Genomic DNA, 21,950 nt, shown 5'->3' with positions numbered 1-21,950 from the left:
TAGCGCTGTGGGTTAAACCACTGAGCCTCTTGGGCTTCCTGATCAGAAGGCTGGTGGTTCGAATCCCCGCGATGGGGTGAGCTCCCGTTGCTTGGTCCCAGCTCCTGCCAACCTAGCAGTTCGAAAGCACGTCAAAGTGCAAGTAGATAAATAGGTACCGCTCCGGCGGGAAGGTGAACGGCATTTCCGTGCGCTGCTCTGGTTCGCCAGAAGCGGCTTAGTCATGCTGGCCACATGACCCGGAAGCTGTACGCCGGCTCCCTCAGCCAATAAAGCGGGATGAGCGCCGCAACCCCAGAGTCGTCCGTGACTGGACCTAATGGTCAGGGGTCCCTTTACCTTTACCTTTAATGTAATATACAATAACAAGAATGTAATATAGGGACTTGGGTGGCGCTGTGGTCAAATCACTGAACCTAGGGCTTGCTAATCAGAAGGTTGGCGGTTCAAATCCCCGCGACGGGGTGAGTTCCCATTGTTTGGTCCCAGCTCCTGCCAACCTAGCAGTTCGAAAGCATGTCAAGTGCAAGTAGATAAATAGGTACCACTGTGGTGGGAAGGTAAATGGCATTTCTGTCCACTGTTCTGGTTCACCAGAAGCAGCTTAGTCATGCTGGCCACATGACCTGGAAGCTTTCTGCGGACAAACGCCAGCTCCCTCAGCCTATAGAGCAAGATGAGCGCCGCAACCCTGGAGTCATCCGCGACTGGACTTAACGGTCAGGGGTCCCTTTACCTAAGTCCATAAAGAATGCTGTATTATTTTACTGTTGTTAGCCACTCTGAGCCCGGCTTTGGCTGGGAGGGCGGAATATAAATAAAATATTATTATTATTATTATTATTATTCAAAGAAGTGTTCCAACAACCAGATTTACAAATCTGAACCATTTGCTTCTCCTTCCAGATCCAGCCTACAAGAGCCTTCCATCATCTCCTGCCTCCGAACCCAGAAGCCCCCCAGACTCCCCGCCATATGGAACAGGACGGCGGTGATCCTCAGCGCCATCCTGCTGCTGCTGCTGCTGTTCCTGGCCAGCCCCTTCCCTCTGTACCCGTCGGAGCTCTCGTCAGAGCTCTCCTGCCTCCAGGAAAACCGCTACGCCAGATCCTTCCACCTCATGCTCACGTACAGTGGGCCACCACCCACTTAGAAGGCAGGGAGTGCTGGTGCGGCGTGGACTCTTCACAATGCATGGAGAGAAGAAAGTTGTCTCTGGGAGTTCCACAGGCTCGTCGTCCGGTGGGTTCCAGAATCTGTTCCTGCAGTGCAGCACCCAGCTGCATCTGGTCAGAGATGGGCTGTAGCACCTAGTGAAAGGGGAGAGAATACCGCCCCCCCAAGTGTTCAATTATTAGTTGTTAACACAAATATTCACTGTTAGGCCTATCCTCCTCCATTTATTTAACTGTTCTTAAAAAAGAAGGAACTTGTACCCAACTACGCATGCCCCATACGTTTGCAGCACATTCCCTTTCTCCAAGAATCCGGGGAACTGTAGTATGCATCTCACAGAACTACAGTTCCCAGCACCCTTGACAAACGGCTATACCCAGGATTCCTGTGTTTGGGTGTGCTTTAAATGTATGATGTGCACCCCGCCTTTCTTCCACTCGGCACAGAGTCACAGAAGTCAAGGAACCGAGGTTAGCCATCCCCATTAAGTTCAGTGTGTCTGCGTACATCACCCTGTGGCTAGGAGTTCCGTAGATCGCAGGCGGCTGCGTTTTGAAATGCAGGACCTTAGGTGGTACTTCTGGCAACCTCTGCTCTTCCCTTGCTGTGTTCCACCGAGCCGCGTTCCCCCGCTAGACGTGGCAACATCTGGAATTCCGGGGGGCCTTTTCTGCAGAATATTTTGCTGCCACAGACTCTGCTTGAAGATGAACAAGCCAGTGGCCAGCAGGCGGCCAGAGAAGATACACCTCCTGCCTTCAGAGAAGCCAGGCGCCACCAGAACTGAGCATGTATATGACCCCTTCATTCCACTACCCCTTCTTTAATATATTTGGCATCAAAGGTTTTCAAATAAAGAGGAGAAAAAGAGGCCTGGTGTTGGCTTGCTGGGCTTCCATTCCATCCCACCTTAGGAGCGTCTCCTCCTACCAATCCCCCCCTCCATTCCCACGTTCCTGCACGACGCGTGAATCCCAGCAGCCAGGTCGCTGTGGAAATCGGTGGGGTGCCTGCCTGCCGCTCAGCCCCTTCCTACAGGCCGCGAAGGAGAGAGCAGGCGGGCGGGGTCTGGGCACGTGGGGCCCGCCCGCGTGTCACGCGGGAACGTGTGAAGGGCGCCTTCCCGTGCGCGCCCTCCAGATGTTGCCACGGGTGGTGGGCGTCCGAGGCTGCTCCTCCGCGCGGCCGGGAGCGCAAGGCGCGCTTCGGACCCGTGGCGGAGCCCGGTACGCGCCGAGGCTCCCCCCGGTACGTGCGGAGGGGAGAGGGAGGGGCTCCTGGGAAGGAGAAGAAAGCGGAGCTGGCTGCGCCCGTCTTTGTTCCCGGCGCTGCAAGGCTGGCACGGATGCTCTGGGTATCAGCTGGGCATCAGTCAGGTAAAGGGGGTGCAGTGCGATCGCTGGGGGTGGGAGGGGGGGTGTAGATCTAGCTGGGGAGTGGGGAGATGAAGGTCACCGCTGAAGGAGGGGGTCCCCATACAGCAGCAGCAGCAGGCAGGGCCAGGATGCTACGAGCGTCTTTGCGCAGTTGCGCACATCTTGTGCGCGCACGGACCCAGGCTGCAAAGTCCTTGGGAAGCAAGGACTTACATGGCATGGTTGGGGGCGGAGGAGTCAAGCCGGGGGGGGGGACCGCTTACTCGTGCCCCCACCCCGCCTTACAACCTCCAGAGGACGGGAGCTGCTCGGGGGTCGCTGCCTTCTGTCTCCCCACCGCCGCGCTCCGTGCGCCCTCTTCCTCCCCAGGATTAAAGGACTGGGCGGGGGGGGGGGGAGGTTGCAGATGGAGGTGCCAGATTCCCACAGCCCTCCCAGCACATATCCAGCCCCCCATTCTCAGGCACTGCCTTAGGCATTCTTGGGCCTCTGGGGCTGATGGGACTTGTAGTTCAAAACAGCTGGCCGTCTCCAGGTTGGTGAATCTCTTTTTAGTCTATTGCAGGAATCTTTCGGGCAAACCCAGGATCCTGAGATTAAGAGTCCCATAGTTTACTGACTGAGCTACTGGGCTTTTTGAAAGTCGCAAAAAATATATATTCTTACTATTGTTTTGAGGTTTTTTGTGTTTTGCAATCAAGAGCTGCATACATTTACGAAATGAAGCAAAAAGAAATTTTTTTGAATTCGTCGGTCGAGCATGAGAATCTTAATCGTGGATTCGAATCCTATGTTGGGCAAAAGATTCCTGCCTTGTATGGGGTTGGACTAGATGACCATAGAGGTCCCTTCCAACTCTACAATTCTATGATTTTATTAAATAAATAGGGCTGTGAAAAGGTATACCAGGAGCAATTTGCCTGCTTGGTGTTGTTGGAAGTCACAGTTTGGGGGCTTTTTTTTTTTTTGAGCTCAAAACCTTGTATATAATTGTGGAGTTGGAAGGGACCCTGAGGGTCATCCAGACCAACCCTCTGCAATGCAGGAATATGCAGTTGCCCCATATGGGGATCGAACCTGCGAGTTTGGCATTCTCAGCACCATGCTCTCATCAGCTGAGCTACGCATGCATCTCGTCTTCCAACAAAATATGCCTGGAGGCAGCTTGTGTTTGCAAAGCGGCGAGGCAGAGATGACTCTCTGCACATGCTCAGAAGTGTGCTTGCTAGTTTCCAAGGGCTCGAATCAGGCTATCCTTGCTCCCTAATCCTTCAAGAATGAGCACAAATGCAAGGTCTCTTCCACGCTCCCTCCCTCCCTCCATCTCTTGCTGAGCTCAGCCTTCCTCAATATGAGCGGAGCCATAAGGGTCGCTGAGCAATGTTCTCCGGCTCGCTAGGAAAACAGCTGGGATTCTGGAGAGACGTTTTTGCAGAACGTTTCACGGCCACAAGCTCTGTGCCAGTGGAGGGAGCCGGCAAAAGGCCAGAAATAGACGCAGCTCCCGGCTTTGCAGAAGGAAAACGAGGTCCAGCCATCAAGGCAAAACAAAATGTACGCAGGGGGAGTTTGGCCTGTTCATCTCAAGCAGCAACACCAGGATTCCTAGGAATGAGGTGGCTTCTGAAGAGAGGTGGAGGGGCACCTGGGCGTAAGAAATCAAGTTGCTTCAAACATTGGTCTCATGGAGTGGTTGGATGCAGAGGAATGGTTGGGAAGAACTGGCTGGGGAGCCCCCCAAGGGAAAGAGGTCCAGAGCCGGGGGGTGGTGGTGGGACAACGATGAGTGATCAGAGGGAGCAGACGGGGAGGAAGTGGTGTTGGGAGCTGGAGAGGCAACAGGGCTTAGTGAGCGGGAAGAGGCTGTGGCAGAGAGCAGTCCAGACTCAGAGGCTGGAGAGGAAAGGGGGCCAAGAGGCAGAGATGGGTCAGGCTGATGAAGAGTCACAGGGATCTCCCCCTCCTGCTGCAACAAGCTCCCCTCCCGGCTGGTCTCCCAGGACCAGAAGAGGCACGAAAAGAGGTAGAGGAGAGGTTGGCTGCACCCAGGCGCAGTCTCTGATTGCTTGGGGAAAGCCCTGGAGAGGAGGGAACTTAGATGGCTGTGGGGAGACAGGGCAACTGATCCATGGGGCAAGACATGCGGGGGACGAGTTGCTGCACTCATTAGGCCTGACACTTCTTTGCAGATCGCGCTTTTGCTAATAGTTAATGCCAACTTGCACAGTGTGATTTACTGCTGGCTCATTCGTGATCATTGGAGGAGGAGCCTAGCATGGATGCCGAGTGTCATCTGTGCATGCAGCATGTTCAACATCTCTAGAAACGGGCTCTTTCTGAAGATTCCAGGGATTGAAGCGAGAGCCTTCCAAAGTCTGTTTCTCTGCCCAAATAGGGGGCTTTGTGGGGAATCCCCAGTGGGCTCGCCACTCAGGGTACGTGCAGCCATCCCCCAGAATGACCACGTTCCTCAAAAACTGGCTGTATAAATTTCCTAATTATTTGTTCAGTGGACATGCGTATTTTGTGTCGTTCTGCAGGAAGCCTGGCAAAGGAATGCCCCTTCGTGTTTCCAAGCCCTTTCTGCATCCACATGAGAAAAAGCAGAGCCTGTGGACACACTGCAGGTGGTAATATAAAATTTGGCAGGGAAATACCTGATGGAGGAACGCTGTCCCCCGCCTGTCTTGTCCCCCTCCCACCGCCCAAAAAAAACCTATTGGCAGCGGTTATTTGAAGAAGAAATATGTGAGTTTCGATACCTGCTCCAGCCTGGATTAAGAGCCATGAAGTTTTGAAGGAGGCTGACCGCAGATGGAGGCAAGTGAGCCAAGAAACGCTGAGGACTAGAAACACCACCAGCATCAATTTTTTTCTTTAAAAAAAGCCATCCCGGGAGCAAGGGACAAAAATAAACCGGAGCTCCCGGCAAGGAACAAAACATGCAGACCTCCTCCGAGAGGATAACAGAGGCTCACCTTTCATTATCTTATGATATCAACAAACTCCCTTCGCTGGGAGCGGAAGTGTCAAGAAAGAGCCTGATTTCAAGGCCTTCTCCCGGGGCTGGGGGGTCCGTGAGCAAATCTGAGGCAGGAGAACCGCATCCCTCCGGAAGGGCTTTCTTCAAGGGGAGGTGCCCCTTCTGGCTGAAGAGGAAAGGGGCCGCCAATCCGCCTCAGGTGGCCCCCAAGAGCCGCCTCTGCATGGAGGCCACCCACGAGAGCCCCATCCAGGCCGTCCGGAAGCCGGCCATGCGGGAGGACGCCCGAGGGCCGGACTCTGACGAGGAATCCGTGCGAGGGAAAACTGGCACCTCTCTCCTCAGGAAACTTCTGTGCCTGAATAAGACGCCCACTGGTCCACCGGCATCACCGGCCCAGAGGGCGAGAGTCCGGTGTGGGCCTGTGGCCGCCCTCAGCAGAACCGCCGACCCGCACGGGGAGTCTCCTCTGAGGTGGACGCCCAGAGCCAAGGCCCCGAGTCCGGCAGAGCCCAGCTCCATCGCGGAGATGGCGGCGGCCGATCCGGTGGACAGGTTTGTTGGCTGGTGGGTGACGAAGCCGTGGAGAGCTTTCAGGGCCATGCTGAGATCCAGAGCAAAGAAAAGGTCGGTTCTCCCAGAGAGCAAGAGAAGTCCCAAGGCAGTGGATGAACGGGATATTCGCCTCCCCGCGGAGCCTGAAACCTCGCCCATCGCCAGAGTGGACGGATCCCCCCGTTTTTCAGCCACGGAGGACAAAACTCTTGCATCCGACGTGGGTGAAACTCAAGAGGAGGATGAAGGCGACCACCTGAGCTCCAGGTGTGGGCTGGAGATCCATGGGCGGGCAGAAGATATTTCGGACCCCGCGACTGAACGGGAAGTGGACGAGCTGTGCACTTTCTTGAGTGAGGGAAGGCGGCTTCGGGAAGAGAGTCGAGGCCTCAGGGGCGTTTTCGAGTGGAGAGGAACTTGCCACCTTCCTGGGGGGGAGGGAGTAGAGGCGGAAGACGTCGCAGACCAGGCCCCTGAGCTGGGAGACTACGGGTATTGGGCCGAGGCATCGGACGGAGAGGAACAGGCTCTCGCCGATCTCGCTGAGAACCCAGGCGGGCAGGGCATGCTGATGGCGACGAGAGATCTGGGCTGGCTGAACAGCGAGTTGCTGGCAAGCCCGGTGGTTGGGCCAAAGGAAAAGCGGGGAAGGGATGTTTCCACTGCAAGCAATCCCAAAAGCAGAGATAATGGGCATGTGGTGGACGCCAGCAAAGAGACCCAACACATCCGCCAGGAAGTGCTGCATCTTAGCAGCTGCTTGGTTCCTCCGCCAGCCTCGCCACCTGGCAGAAGCCATGCCCTGGAACCAGACGCTTATGACGCTCCCAGGGCCTACATCACGGAGGAAGAAAGGGCGCCATCTCCTGGCTTCCCACAGACCTTGCTGACCCCCCTGGAGCCACCTCCCTCCCTTCCACCCAGAGGCCAAGGCCTTCAGGAGGGGCCACCCCCGTCAAGGCCCTGCCAGGCTCTCGCCGAGGATGGAGGAAGGGAAGTTTGCCAAAGGAGAGGGAGCTCCGGGCGGAAGCTGCCATCGCCCACGGAGGAACCTGAGGCAGAGCTGGGAGAGGAGGACGACAAGCAGCAGCTCTACCAGGCTGCGGTGGAGATCGTGGGCGCCGCCATTGACGCCGCAGCAGAGCAGCTGGCAAAGGCGGCCGAGCGGGAGCAAGGAGAGCAGGGGTCCAGCAGAGAAGTTCCTTGAGGTCTCCATTCCTGGGGAGAGCAGAGAACTTTGAAAGCAAGCTTTGCCAACCTGGTGCCCTCCAGATATTTTCTAGTACAGCCTCTAGCCATGCTCTCATGCACCTCAGCTCTCCTGCCCGGCACTGGTGGGAGTTGAAGTCCAAGGCATTTGGGGGGCACCAGGTTGACAGAGCATGCTTTCAAGGCTTGGTTCAGGGGCCAGGCCTGCGCCTCCATTCCCCTACTGCCTTCACCAGCCCCCCACTTAATCCTTTAGTAATTTAAGGCATCCCCCATTTTTATTTTTTAAAAGACCCTTTTATTCCAGAGCCTGTGGGCAAGAGGAACAGGAGCGGAGGACTGGTGAGGTTTGACGTGTCAAAAAATACAATTAAACCTGTTCCAATGAAGTTTCCGTCTGCTCGTTTGTACCTTGCCCTCTTGCAGGGCTGGTTTTAGGAACATAGGAGGTTTCTACTGAGTCAGACCACTGGTCCATTCAGCTCAACGCAGACTGCACTGGTTGGCAGCAGCTCTCCAGGGTTTCAGGAGGGGGGGGCCCTATGTGGAGATGAAAAGGGGACTGGACCTGCATGCAAAGCAGATGCTCTAACCATTGAGCAACAGTTGCCCTCAACCAGAACTGGGTATATGTTGTGACTCGTTTTTTTGGGGGGGGGGTAGTCCCGAAAGTGGTACTGGACTCTCTGTTGAGCCCAGGACCTCCTGTCCTCTCACCTGAGACTTTTCAAGTTTAGAGGCGTTGTGTGACAAAACCCTGGTGCCTTCTGCACTCAAAGCAGCTGCTCTCCCGGTGAACCTCTGCCCCTTCTCCCCAACCCGCGGGGGAACGCAGCAAACACACACACACACTCTAGGGGGTGAACCTTTTGTTCCTCTTTTTTTTTAATAGGGCTGCATAAAAGCACACACAGCTTTCCCCTCCCCAAAGATGTATGTACAATTTCAAAAATAAATAAAAGGGTTTATTTGAGAAGAAATCCGACATTCCCTCCCTGCGTATCCAGGTAACCTCAAAAGCGTCACATCAGAAAGTCCGGCTGAAGTTTTTGGGAACATGAAAAAAAGCTGTTCAGAAGAGCAAGCTTCCCAAGGGGATAAGTCTGTACACCGCTCCGAGTGGAATTCTATTATTTATTTTTAGAAAAAGCATCTTTTAAATGCGGAATCAAGGCAGGGAGCAACATATATATATATCTCAAGTGGTCCAGGAAGGATCTCCCAGGACAGCCTTCCCAGCCAGGTGGCTGCAAAATGTTTCCGCCTACAACTCCCGTCAGCCTTTGCAATATACAGCTGTGCTGGCTGCAGCTGATGGGAGTTGTAGTCCCGAACATCTGGAGGGGATCAGGTTGAGGGGAGGGAGAAGGCTGGCCTGGGAATAAAGGGGGGGGGACGGGGGTGGCTGCGATCCTTCTTACGATCCAACAACGAAGGAAAGGGTGCTTGCTGCCTGCTATTGCCCAAAGGACACTTAAAAGTGCTTTTGAGGCTGCCGTTGTTGAGACAAGAACCAGGCTGTGGTCTCAAGCAAGCTGGGCTCTCTCTGCTCCCCATATGGCTTTCCCTTCACCCTCAGTTTCCCTTATGCCCCCCAAAATAAACCAATCGGGGGCTTTTTCCCCATAAAGTTTCCTGCGGCTCAACACGGCGAGCTGCTGCGGGAAACTTGGTTCCAGAGATCCAACGAACCTGCCCACCCTATAGATCTGCCCGCCCTATAGATCTGCCCCAATGCTCTCCTTGGCCATAAAAGTCAGCCTTTCCAACCTGCGCCCCCTTTTTGTTGCGGAGTCGGGCGTGCCCCTTGCCTGCGTCTCCTCCGCAAAAAACCAGCCGCTATCCCCCTAAGGCAGGCACCCCCAGCCTTCGGCCCTCCAGATGTTTTGGACTACAATTCCCATCATCCCTGACCACTGCTCCTGTTAGCTAGGGATCATGGGAGTTGTAGTCCCAAACATCTGGAGGGCCACGTTTGGGGTGCCTGCCCTCAGGATTCCTCCAAAAAGAGAGGCCTGCCCCTTTTATGCCTCCCCTTAGGCAGAGCGCTTCCATGCGGTCAGAGGAGCAGCTTCGAAGCTGCACAAACTTTGGGTTTGCGCACATTCCCTACCCCAGAATTTTGCACCCCGTCCCCACAAGCGACTCAGGTCCCAAGCCAGCGTCAAGAGACCCGACTGTACAAGTACCCCGAGGCCAACGGCAAAGGACACAAAATGGCGCTACAAAGAGTCCCCCTTGCGTTTCCTCATCAGAGAAGGCCTGCTCCAAAACGGGGTTTGGGAAAGAAGTCGACAATAAAGCAACGCCGGTCCGACTGTCCCGCAATCCCCCTCCTCTCCAGTGGGGGCGCTGGCGATCTCGGCTACAAGTCTGCCCTCCAACTGGTGGGGTCAGGTGTAAGGTCCTCGCCTGGCCAAAAAACAAACAAACCCCAAAAAGCCTCGGCGCTCCATAGTTAGAGAAACACCAAAAAGTAATAAAATAATATTTTGACCATATACAAATATATATATATATGTATATATATTATATATGTGCATGTGTAAAAAGGAAAAAAGGGAAAAGGACGACCATCGGCGACTCTTCGTCCGTTCCGAAATCCACCAGGGAAAGAGTGCGGCTGAGCGGCTCGGCCGGATCCAGACTTCATTCCATTTTGGACATTTCAAATTTCGTGGTCACTATTTCCTGTTTTTTGAGGGGGGGGGAGAGAGGGAGGACATGGGAAAACCTGCTTTTTACAAAAGTTTTAATATAGTAGGTTTCAGATAAGAACAGGAGCTCCTTTGCAGTTCTGTCGTGATGGTTATAAAAAGCTCTAGCTGCTGTGACCTCACAGAAGCTCGGCCAATGGTTCTTGTAGGCGGGCCTGGCAAATTATTAGCTATAGGGAGGGATTGGGAAAACCATGTAACTTCAATTTTGTGGGCGTATTTATTCATTAAAACCAGCCGTTGCCCAGGAGCAAATTGGAGGAACAGTCTGGGAGATGTTGGGTGGGAAAAAGGGAATTGACGCATAGGCCTTACGCTGTTTTATGATTAAGTAGATAAAGGGTATTCAGCGGACATACTGTATTTTTCGCTCCATAAGACGCACTTTTTTTCTTCCTAAAAAGTAAGGGGAAATGTCTGTGCATCTTATGGAGCGAATGCGTGGTCCCTGGAGCCGAATTGCCCAGGGGAGAAAAGCAGACCGTGCTTCTTTTTTTTTTAGAAAGAGGGAAGGGGGTGTTGAAACGAAGCCGCTGAGCAGCTGATCGGCAAGCGATCGGGAGAGAGATAAGGGAGGCTAGCGATAAAGGAGGCTGCCTGGGAGGGGGGAGGTAAAAGCCCATGGATCCTCAGGATTTTTGCATTGGGTCACCCCAAATTCACCATCAGATCACATAGCATATCCGTGTCTACAGCCTGCACCCAAAAAAATCATGCATCCACTGTTTTGTGGGGCCGCAATGGCGCAAAAACGTGGTTACAAAGCACGGATCCACATGGATCCTCAGGATTTTTGCATTGGGTCACCCCAAATTCACCATCGGATCACATGTCTGTGGCCACAGCATGAACTACAAAAATTATACATCCGCTGTTTCATTCAGAACATTTTTTTTTCTTGTTTTCCTCCTCTAAAAACTAGGTGCATCTTATGGTCAGGTGCGTCTTATGGAGCGAAAAATACGGTAGTTTATCCAGTTCTGGGTTGCAGTCTCAATGGCCTGGCCAGGAATGCCGACACAGTGTGCCTGTCGCATGAAACGCGCACGCTTGGGAACAAAGCAAGGGTCCCGCTCCATCAGGACAAAACGCACAAATAAAACTGAACTTGGCTTACCTCGTCAGAATCTAACAAAGGAGGAAGCACACTGGAAGAGGGAAAAGGAGGATTATTAGTGTGAATTTTTGTAATATTGCTAGACAGGGGCTGCAGGTGTCAACTAATAAAATCAGAGCAATTAAAACTGAGGTCTTTCACTGGAGAGTCAAACTCGGGAGCGGATTAAATCAGCTTGGGCCTGTCTAGAATCACAGAGCTGTAGAGTTGGAAGGGAACCCCAAGGGATATCTAGTCCCTACCCCGGCAATGAGGGAATCACTGATGAGGAATCAGTCACAAATGGCCACCCAGCTGCTGTCTAATGAGGCTTCTGAGTTGCTGTGGCAAAAAAGGGACTAATACATTTTAATAACAATAACTGTGAACACCCCCTTTACTGCAGAATCCCCAAAATAATAATAATAATAATTGTGAATGCCCCCTTTACTGCAGAATCCTCAAAGTGCTATCTTTACAGAACGTTTGCACAAAATGCATTTCCAAACCACTGACTTGCTTATTTGATTAAATGCTACACAGCTGAACAATAAATCAGTTGACGGCCCACAAACAAGCACTTGAGGGGTTGGAAACCAACAACTTACACATCAGCCATGGAAGACGGGATGTTTTCTTCAACCCATTTCAAGTCTTCATCCTGAGAAAGGGGAACGAAGCAAGATTTGTGGATGAACAGCAAGGCTTTAGAACCGGAAAACGCAGGACTACCTGGACTTGGCTCCAAACGTGCGCCGAAAGCCAGCAGAGAGCGGGATGCCATCCCAAAAAGATGGCAAAGACAGAAAATCGGTGTGTTTTTATTTGTGAGAAATACAGTGGTACTTTGGTTCTCAAACGCCTTGGTTCCTAAACACCAGGAAGTGTGTGTTCTGGTTTTCAAACGTTTTTTCGGAAGCCGAACATCCGATGCAGCTGTCGGCTATTGTTTTCGGGGTGCCTGCACCAATCTGAAGCCGTGTCTTGGTCTCCAAACATTTCAGAAGTCATACGGACTTCCGGAATGGATTAAGTTCGAGAACCAAGGTACCCCTGTATTTGGCGCTTTTGGTTTTGCTATTTATTTTGCGTTTTTGTTTTTGAGGCTTTTTCGCTTAATTTGTTTTTGTGACTGTGTGGAACCCAGTTCAGCTACTGACTGATTGACTGAGTGACTGCGGAAATGGATAAAAGTCCCCCATCCAAACAATGACTATCATCAGAGCAAGTAAGAAAAAAAATAATTTTAATTTTCATCATATTATCGTATTTATTTTATAACACAGTACTTCTATTATTAAGGGACGCGGGTGGCGCTGTGGATAAAAGCCTCAGCGCCTAGGACTTGCCGATCGCATGGTCGGCGGTTCTAATCCCCGCGACGGGGTGCGCTCCCGTTGCTCGGTCCCAGCGCCTGCCAACCTAGCAGTTCGAAAGCACCCTCGGGTGCAAGTAGATAAATAGGGACCGCTTACTAGCAGGAAGGTAAACGGCGTTTCCGTGTGCGGCGCTGGTGCTGGCTCGCCAGAGCAGCTTTGTCACGCTGGCCACGTGACCCGGAAGTGTCTCCGGACAGCGCTGGCTCCCGGCCTCTAGAGTGAGATGAGCGCACAACCCTAGAGTTGGACATGACTGGCCCGTACGGGCGGGGGTACCTTTACCTTTACTTCTATTATTACTTCTACTTACCTTTACCTTTACTTCTATTACTGATCATTTTATGGATCAATAGTCTCATTAGATAGTCAAATTCATGTTACATTGCTGCTTTAGGGGTTGTTTTTAAAAGTCTGGAACGGATTAATCCGTTTTGCATGACTTTCTATGGTAAACCGTGCCTTGGTTTTGGAACGCTTTGGTTTTGGAACGGACTTCCGGAACGGATTAAGTTTGAGAACCAAGGTACCACTGTATAAGATTACTGGGTACTTTGCTACAACCAGAAGAGGCAGCCAGCTGCCTTACGATCCAGAACTGACAAAAGAGAAAGGAAAAGGAGGAGGAGGCGAGGCCAAACCATGGTTTAGGGTGAATCAGGGTTTCGTGGTCCCGGCTAACCATGGTTTGGCTGAGTGCGACTTGCAAACCAGGCCACCGGGAGAGGTGCCTGGACTGCAGCTTGCGGAGGACAGGGTGCAGGATCCTTACCACTCTGCTTCCCTTGAGGATCCCATTGGCTTCAGGTTTCGAACTTCTCATCTTCATCCCTTCTGAAAAACAGGGTGGGGTCGAGAAGAAGGATTTTATATTTTATGCAATTACAGCAAATTACGAACCTTATGCCTACAAGTCTAGCCTCGCAACCTGAGATATGCACCACGCCTGTTTATTTCATAGGAAATACGTTTCCTTAATTCTTTTTTGGCTACACTTTGTTCAGCAATACATTTTGATTTGATGAGATTTATGCAAATGTGAAAGGAGTCAATATTATTAGAAATATGAATTTGGAGAACAGGTGATATAATGAAATTCAGATAGAGGGGACTCGAGGAAGTCAGTTACCAATGTTAAGAGATTTAGGTATTTGAAGTAATAATCCTTTTTTGTGTCTAGTTTATTGTCTTTGTTGTGTGTTTTGTCATGTTTTTTCTTTTTGTGTGTGAAAAATCTGGAAAAATCAATAATTTTTTTTGGGGGGGGGAAAGATTTATGCATAGAATCATAGAGTTGGAAGAGACCACAAGGGCCATCGAGTCCAACCCCCTGCCAAGCAGGAAACACCATCAGAGCACTCCTGACATATGGTTGTCAAGCCTCTGCTTAAAGACCTCCAAAGAAGGAGACTCCACCACACTCCTTGGCAGCAAATTCCACTGTCCAACAGCTCTTACTGTCAGGAAGTTCTTCCTAATGTTTAGGTGGAATCTTCTTTCTTGTAGTTTGGATCCATTGCTCCGTGTCCGTATCACCCCTTAACCTCCTCTTCTCCAGGCTAAACATGCCCAGCTCCCTTAGCCGTTCCTCATAAGGCATCGTTTCCAGGCCTTTGACCATTTTGGTTGCCCTCCTCTGGACACGTTCCAGTTTGTCAGTGTCCTTCTTGAACTGTGGTGCCCAGAACTGGACACAGTACTCCAGGTGAGGTCTGACCAGAGCAGAATACAGTGGCACTATTACTTCCCTTGATCTAGATGCTATACTCCTATTGATGCAGCCCATGCAAATTTGCATCACTTGAGAAAGCTGCATGTTTTCGTTTTCCCCAGCGGGAATCTTTACGTCTTACGTTGTGCCTCTCCGGGAAACGACTGACAGCCAGCAGCCTGGAGAGATGCTCCAACTTCACCTCCCTGAGCCCCCCACCCCCAGGCCTGCCCCACACAATGCGGTGAGGCCCCCCCGGGGCTGAGCTCTTACCAAAGGCCTCGTTGACCATGGGCTCCTCGTCTTCATCCTCCGGCTCGCTGCCTTCGTCCACCAAGGGCATGAAGGCGTACCTAGACTCACAGAGTTGCGGAGTTAGAAGGGAACCGGCGGGGGGGGGGGCTTGTCATCTAGCCCACCCACCCCACAATGCCTGGGCAGAGCGGCCAAGACGTCAAGCCGCAGTTCACAGCCTGCTTGCTTCTCCTCCAAGAAGCACCATCCGTTGCCTCCTCATCCCTCCCCTCACAACAACCTTATCAGGTAGGCCGAGCCAGGAGTTAGTGAATGCTTCTAAGCAAAATAATAATAATGATAATTATAATTAATTATTTCTACCCCGCCCATCTGGCTGGGCTTCCCTGGCCACTCTGGGCAGCTTCCAACAGAATATTAAAATACAATAACCTATTAAACATTAAAAGCTTCCCTAAACAGGGCTGCCTTCAGATGTCTTCTAAAAGTCAGATAGTTGTTTATTTCCTTGACATCTGATGGGAGGGCGTTCCACAGGGCAGGTGCCACCACCGAGAAGGCCCTCTGCCTGGTTCCCTGTAACCTCACTTCTCACAGGGAGGGAACCACCAGAAGGCCATCAAAGCTGGACCTCAGTGTCTGGGCAGAATGATGGGGGTGGAGACGCTCCTTCAGGTATACTGGGCCTTTGAGGCCATTTAGGGCTTTAGAGGTCAGTCCCAACACTTTGAATTGTGCTCGGAAACGTACTGGGAGCCAATGTAGGTCTTTCAGGACTGGTGTTATGTGGTCTCAGCAGCCGCTCCCAGTCCCCAGTCTAGCTGCCGCATTCTGGATTAGTTGCAGTTTCCGGGTCACCTTCAAAGGTAGCCCCACGTAGAGCGCATTGCAGTAGTCCAAGCAGGAGATAACTAGAGCATGCACCACTCTGGCGAGGCAGTCTGCAGGCAGATAGGGTCTCATCCTGCGTACCAGATGGAGCTGGTAGACAGCTGGACACAGAATGGACCTGCGCCTCCATGGACAGCTGTGAGTCCAAAATGACTCCCAGGCTGCGCACCTGGTCCTTCAGGGGCACAGTTACCCCATTCAGGACCAGGGAGTCCTCCACACCTGTCTGCCTCCTGTCCCCCAAAAACAGTCCTTCTGTCTTGTCAGGATTCAACCTCAGAATCAAGTTGTGCTTCAGAGCATCGCCTGCCCAGAGGTTGCTGTACCTTTGGTTATTGGCCGAGGGTCTCCAGAGGAACATGATCACCAGAAGGATGATAGAGAAGAGGAACCTCCAAAAAGCATCGTCGATCCACAGCTCTCGCCAGTCCTGATGAGCAACAAGGAATAATAATAATAATAAATTTTACTTATACCCCGCCCTCCCCAGCCAAGACCGGGCTCAGGGCAGCTAACACCAGGTATAAAAACAATTGATTAAAATACAACGTTAAAATGCAGCCCCATTTCAGTAGAAACTCAAATCAAAAACTTTTTGGGGATGAAAACGGCAAGTCTTCACCAAGGCCAACTATCCAGACTGGTCCTACGTGGGCCAGAAAAAAGCCAGGGAAGTCCCCAAATAGGAGTTTCATCACAGAAGGAGAAAGCGAAAAGAAAAGAGGGGAGGGGATCAAGTTGATTCCAAGCCGAAGGCCAGGCGGAACAACTCTTGTCTTACAGGCCCTTCGGAAAGAAATCAGATCCTGCAGGGCCCTGGTCTCATGAGACAGAGCATTCCACCAGGCTGGAGCCATCACTTAGAAGGCCCTGCCTCTGGTTGAGGCTAATCTGAAGAGATTAATCTCATCCTGAATCAAACTTGGCCTACTCTCCTCCCAAACCCCAGACCCAGCCTTGCTCTTTTGGCATATCTGGAGAGAACTCAAGGACACTTCATGTTCAAGGTGTCTCCACTGCCAGGTAAGGACACGAATGAGCTTTTAAGAAAAAAAAAGGTGCACCAATAGGATTTCTTTGACATGGGGAGAAGCGATGATAGCGACAATAATAATGATATTTTTCCTAGACTGGAACTTGAGGCAGCTTGCACAGGTAAAATACAAAAAGCTGAAAACATATATACCATGGGTAGGCAAACTAAGTCCCGGGGGCCGGATGCGGCCCAATTGCCTTCTAAATCTGGCCCCCGGACGGTCCGGGAATCAGCCTGTTTTTACATGAGTAGAATGTGTCCTGTTACTTAAAATGCACCTCTGGGTTCTTTGTGGGGCATAGGAATTCGTTCCCCCCCCAAAATATAGTCCGGCCCCCCACAAGGTCTGAGGGACAGTGGACAGGCCCCCTGCTGAAAAAGTTTGCTGACCCGATATATACCGTATTTTTCCGCGTATAAGACGCCCCCTATTATTAGGGACTCCAATTTAAGAAATCCCTACCATTCATTATCCGTGTATAAGACGACCCACAGTTTTCCACATAATTTTAAAGTAAAAAAACCCCTAGTCTTATACACGGAAAAGGACGGTAACTATCGCTGAAAAGCAGCTAAAACTCTTAACAGGATTTAAACAATATTTGTAAAGATCTGTTCAAATGTAGATAATAATTGCCATCAGCTCAACAACCCCCCAAAAATGTCCCCACGCCCGCCCCCCCCATTTGGATGGGGTTCCTCAGTACTCACTGCCTGGCACGTGGCGAGCCTGAAAGTCTTAGTGGTCCAGATAATGAAGATAACAGACGCTGCAGAGGAAACAAATTTTGGGTGAGTTGGATGAGACTTTGGCAGCAATGTCAAATATTTATCTTGCGCCATTTAAACCAGCGGCGCCCTCTGCGACCTCCAGGTATCCTGCCTTTCAATACGACCGCAGGTGTTTTTTGGGATGTCCATCGCTTGATTATTCCCTTTGGGGAATAACCAAGATGCAAGTCAGCGCTGCAACGTAAGGTTGCAGCGTGGAGGGCTCCTCTTCAGCCTGCCAGCCAGGGTGGCCTGTTTCATCACCTGCCTCCAGGAGCATCAGCTATCTGTGTGCACCAAGTGCGCTCAGTGCGCATCGGAGCTCTTTTGGGGATTACTGCAACTTAAAGAGAGTTATTTATTTAGGTATAGTGGTCTCTTGGTTCTCAAACACCTTGGAACCCAAACGCTGCAAACCCGGAAGTGAGTGTTCCGGTTTGTGAACTTTTTTCGGAAGCCGAACGTGCTCCGATTTGAGTGTTATGTTGAGGTCGGTCTGTTTTTGCTATTTATTTTGCATTTTTGTGGCTCTTTTATGTTATGTTTTTGTGACTGTGTGGAACCCAGTTCAGCTACTGATTTATTGATTGATTGATTGATTGATTGATTGTGTGACTGCAGTACATTGCTTATTGCTTCCATTTTATGGATCAATGGTCTCGTTAGATGGTAAAATTCATGTTCAATGGCTGTTTTAGGGGTTGCTTTTAAAAGTCTGGAACGGATTAACCCAGGCATGTCCGAAGTCCGCTTTGGGCTTCATCCAGCCCCTGTGGCAGTTTATTTCCTGGGTTAAAATCCTGAAAAGACCTCAACAACTTCAATCCTAAAAAACAACTTTGGTCGGCCCTCACGGCCCTTCACTTCATCAAATCTGGCCCTCTTTGTAAAAAGTTTGGACACTACTGGATCAATCCATTTTGCATTACTTTCTAGGGGAAAGCGCACCTTGGCTTTGGAACGCTTTGGTTTTGGAACGGAATTCCGGATTGAGTTTGAGAACCAAGGGACCACTGTACTTCTGAAAATCTCACGTTTCCCCATGGTGAGAATTCTACTACCTTCCATGGTGGGCTTTTGGATCAGAGAATAAATCTTCCGCGGACACTGGGCGGCTACCTGCCAGGGACCCCTTAGCCGCAATCCCGGATCATAGCTGTCAACGGTTCCCTTTTTTTAAGGGAAATCCCCTTATTCCGAATAGGGAATAGAAAAGGGGAAAGTTGACAGCTACAGCAATCCCTGCCTTACTTCCGGGCGTCGGGGTGGATAACCTCTGGGGGTCCCAATCAGCTCAACTATCTCGTGAATTCTGCCTACAGATGGGACAGGGAAACCTGGACGCACACATAATACAGACACAAAGCAGACAGGTTGGGGTCCCCCTTCTCCCCCAGACTCACCGATGACGGCGAAGATGAGCGTGTTGGTGAAATGGCGGTAGAGCGAGAGCTTGACCAGGTTCCGGCGCAGTTTCAGCAGCTTCATGGTTTGCACCAGGCTAATGAGGATGTGTTGCTCGTTAAGGAAGACAGCAGTGGGTGGCGGTGGGGGGGGGGAGATAGAGTGGCTGGGGGGAAACCCAGCCAGATGGGCCGAATATAAATAATAAAATTATTATTATTATACCTACGGTATGTCCCACGGACATACCTCTCCTGGTATGCCTCTCCTGGTATGCCCCACGGAGGACCTTACGGTCTTCAAACAAAAACATCTTGGAGGTCCCAGGCCACAGAGAGGTTAGGCTGGCCTCAACCAGAGACAGGGCTTTTTCGGCCGTGGCCCCGATCTGGTGGAACGCTCTGTCACAAGAGACCAGGGCCCTGCGGGACCTGACATCTTTCCGCAGGGCCTGCAAGACAGAGCTGTTCCACCAGGCCTTTGGCCAAGGCACAGCCTGACCTCCTCCTTTGGTAATCCTCACAGAACTCTAGCCCAATGGTTGCCATTAATTTGACTTTAGAATGAATTGATTTTAGAATGCTGTGTTACTTTTACTGTTGTTTGCCGCTCTGAGCCCGGCTTCAGCTGGGGAGAGCGGGATATAAATAAAATTTTATTTATTATTTATTACTGTTATTAAGAGTGGGGAGGAGAGAGGGCTCCTGAGCTTAGGTCCTGCTTGTGGGTTTGTCCCACAGGCCTCTGGTTGGCTCCCATGAGAACAGCATGCTGGCCAGACCCCACAGGGTTCTTTTTATAGAGCCTCCAGGTCCAGACGCAGTCTATCTGGGTCTCACTGGGTTGTTCCCATGTTCTAACTACTGCCAACTATGCCTTCCCAGCAGATAAGGAGCGTCGCTACGGACAGGGGGCTCAACCAGCCAAAAAGGAGCAGACCATTGGAAAAATGATTTTCCGGGGAAGGAGGGCAAGAAACCGAAAGGCACATGCAGGCGAAACTGAACGAGAGTCGGGCCCCGACCCGGCCAGGCAGAGCACAGAGGATATCCACCAGCAGAGGGCAGAGTCGAGCATAGCCAGAGGGATAGCAGCTAGCAGCACCAAGTCGTCTTGCGCCTGCGATAAAATGGGGGGGGGGGGGGAGACAAGAGAAAAGAAGGAGAAAGAGGTGGTGAAGAGGAGAGGCAGAAAGAGCAGGGAGGCCAAAGTGCAGGCGGGAAGCTGAATCGATTTGCAGCGGAGAATCAAACAGCTCATTGAACAAGCCAGGCGCCTAGGGTGAGCGGACATTCACTTCCAGGCGACCACGCGATATAAAGCGTTTGGGTTATAAAACTAGGACTGGGAAACAACTTCTACCCAAATGTGATTTTGGTTTTAAACACAGTGTAAGGAGTCTCTGTGGGAGTATATTGTTATTTAAAAATGGGGTATCAGAGTTTTTAGGGGGCTAACCAGGTTGGCATAGCTGGGATAGCAGGCTTGTTGGGTTTTGAAGGGCTGCCTTCAGATGTCTCCTAAAAGTCAGATAGTTGCTTATTTCCTTGACATCTGATGGGAGGGCGTTCCACAGGGCGGGCGCCAGCACCGAGAAGGCCCTCTGCCTGGTTCCCTGTAGCTTTGCTTCTTGCAGGGAGGGAAGGGCCAGAAGGCCCTCAGGAGATGGACCCCGGTGTCCGGGCTGGACGATGGGGGTGGAGATGCAGAAATCCTTTGTGGGCTGCCGGATTAGATTGCAAAGCTTTATCCTTCTCCATTCATTTAGAAACCCCCCTCCCAATCTCCATTCCAAGGCAAGGGAAGAGCAAAGAGAAGGCAAACTGCCCAAGTTTCTAGTCCCTAGTAAAGGATATCCACCAGACGATACACGAATCCACAAACGCCAGGAAAATTTCACAGATGAGCGCGGCGGCTTTAGTTTGCTCCTGGGGTGGGAGGGGGACAGTCAGGCTGAGAGGCTGTTCCTGGGCTTAAACCCCCCTCCACCGATACCCACCCTGCCTCCCCCCCCCCGCCGCCCGCCCTTACCGATTTGACCCGCAGGACCCCCTCGATGATGGAGAAGATCAAGTACATCAGGCCCACGCCCACGACCCGATTCAAGAGAGCCCCCAGCCGTGGCCTGCGGAGAGAAAAGAGGGGCAGAAGTCGAGGAGCCGGAAAAACGGGGCAGGTCTCTTGTGAACGGGACGGCGCTTTGCCGCGATTCCTGCGTCGCAGTGGGTTGGGCCAGATGACCTTGGGAGGTCCCATCCCAGTGCTGCAATTCTGGCGACCGGTTCTATGATCCGAGAACGTCTCCCAGGCGAGAGGATGCAACAGCCCCAAAGAGGCAAATAGATAATAATAATAATAATAATAATAATAATAATAATAATAATAATAATAATTTATTATTTATACCCTGCCCATCTGGCTGAGTTTCCCCAGTCACTCTGGGCGGCTTCCAATAGAATATTAAAATATAATAATCTATGAAACATTAAAAGCTTCCCTAAACAGGGCCGGATCCGGCCCAATCACCTTCTAAATCCGGCCTGTGGGTGGTCTGGGAATCAGCGTGTTTTTACATGAGTAGAACGTGTGCTTTTATTTAAAATGCATCTCTGGGTTATTTGTGGGACATAGGAATTCATTCTTTTTTTTTTCTTTTCCAAAATATAGTCCGGCCCCCCACAAGGTCTAAGGGACAGTGGACCGGCCCCCTGCTGAAAACATTTGCTGGCCCCTGCCTAAGCGGCACAAAACCCATAGGAAGACAATTGAGCCAGAACTCAGACAGGCAATGGCTGGGGCAGGCTGGGGAACTTCAGACCTGGAGCCAGATGTGGCCCTCCAGGCCTTTCCAAGTGGCCCTCAGAACACCTCCCAGCCTATGCCCTGCTCTGCAACCCGAGTTTGCTCGGCCCGGAAGTGCCCAGGCATCTGGGAATGCCCCTTGCTTCCCTGGGTGGAGGATAGAACCACAGAGCAGAAAGGGACCCTGTAGATCATCTAGTCCAACCCACTGATTTGCAGGAAATTTTAGACCTGATGGGGCTCAAACCCATAGCCCTGAGATTAAGGGTCTCCTGCTCCGATGACTGATAGAGAAGGGTGTGTTGGAAACTAGGTGAAGGTCCTGTGTGAGTGTCTGGAGGCGGTTGGAGGACAGATGGCGGCTAAGGATTGAGGTTGAATCCTGACAAGACAGAAGTACTGTTTTGGGGGGACAGGAGGCAGGCAGGTGTGGAGGATTCCCTGGTCCTGAATGGGGCAACTGTGCCCCTGAAGGACCAGGTGTGCAGCCTGGGAGTCATTCTGGACTCACATCTGTCCATTGAGGCGCAGGTCCATTCTGTGTCCAGGGCAGCTGTCTACCAGCTCCATCTGGTACGCAGGATGACACCTT

General features: G+C 51.5%; 2 protein-coding genes and 1 long non-coding RNA gene across 9 annotated transcripts in view; 1 reads left to right on the top strand and 2 right to left on the bottom strand.

Moving 5' to 3' along the window:
* Positions 1-8,983, top strand: part of SYNE4 (spectrin repeat containing nuclear envelope family member 4) — a 31,944-nt gene extending 22,961 nt beyond the window's left edge. For 2 of the 3 annotated variants that reach the window (XM_083627306.1, XM_083627305.1), the window contains 2 exons: positions 907-2,552; positions 5,093-8,983. In XM_083627306.1, coding sequence (XP_083483432.1) covers positions 907-1,153 — 247 coding nt within the window. In that variant the 3' untranslated portion in view covers positions 1,154-2,552; positions 5,093-8,983. Of the gene's footprint in view, positions 1-906; positions 2,553-5,092 lie in introns of those variants that run through there. The other variant, XM_083627307.1, reaches the window with a different exon arrangement.
* LOC310769202 overlaps positions 1-21,950 on the bottom strand; it is a 159,198-nt gene that overhangs the window by 47,127 nt on the left and 90,121 nt on the right. The window lies entirely within an intron of this gene.
* LOC310768688 (transmembrane protein 87A-like) overlaps positions 8,243-21,950 on the bottom strand; it is a gene marked incomplete at its 5' end in the record, with an annotated part of 32,496 nt that continues 18,788 nt past the window's right edge. For 2 of the 5 annotated variants that reach the window (XM_083627327.1, XM_083627323.1), the window contains 10 exons: positions 8,243-9,990; positions 11,134-11,164; positions 11,721-11,773; positions 13,261-13,322; positions 14,473-14,552; positions 15,672-15,775; positions 17,093-17,151; positions 18,556-18,664; positions 20,413-20,484; positions 20,588-20,681. In XM_083627327.1, the coding sequence (XP_083483453.1) occupies positions 9,949-9,990; positions 11,134-11,164; positions 11,721-11,773; positions 13,261-13,322; positions 14,473-14,552; positions 15,672-15,775; positions 17,093-17,151; positions 18,556-18,664; positions 20,413-20,484; positions 20,588-20,681 (706 nt within the window). In that variant the 3' untranslated portion in view covers positions 8,243-9,948. Of the gene's footprint in view, positions 9,991-11,133; positions 11,165-11,720; positions 11,774-13,260; positions 13,323-14,472; positions 14,553-15,671; positions 15,776-17,092; positions 17,152-18,555; positions 18,665-19,606; positions 19,676-20,412; positions 20,485-20,587; positions 20,682-21,950 lie in introns of all 5 variants that reach the window. The other 3 variants (XM_083627325.1, XM_083627324.1, XM_083627326.1) reach the window with 3 other exon arrangements.

The sequence above is a fragment of the Podarcis filfolensis genome (assembly GCF_964270895.1).
Source record: "Podarcis filfolensis genome assembly, chromosome: 8".
Classification (NCBI taxonomy): Eukaryota; Metazoa; Chordata; class Lepidosauria; order Squamata; family Lacertidae; genus Podarcis; species Podarcis filfolensis.
This window is presented reverse-complemented; position numbering and strand designations above follow the sequence as displayed.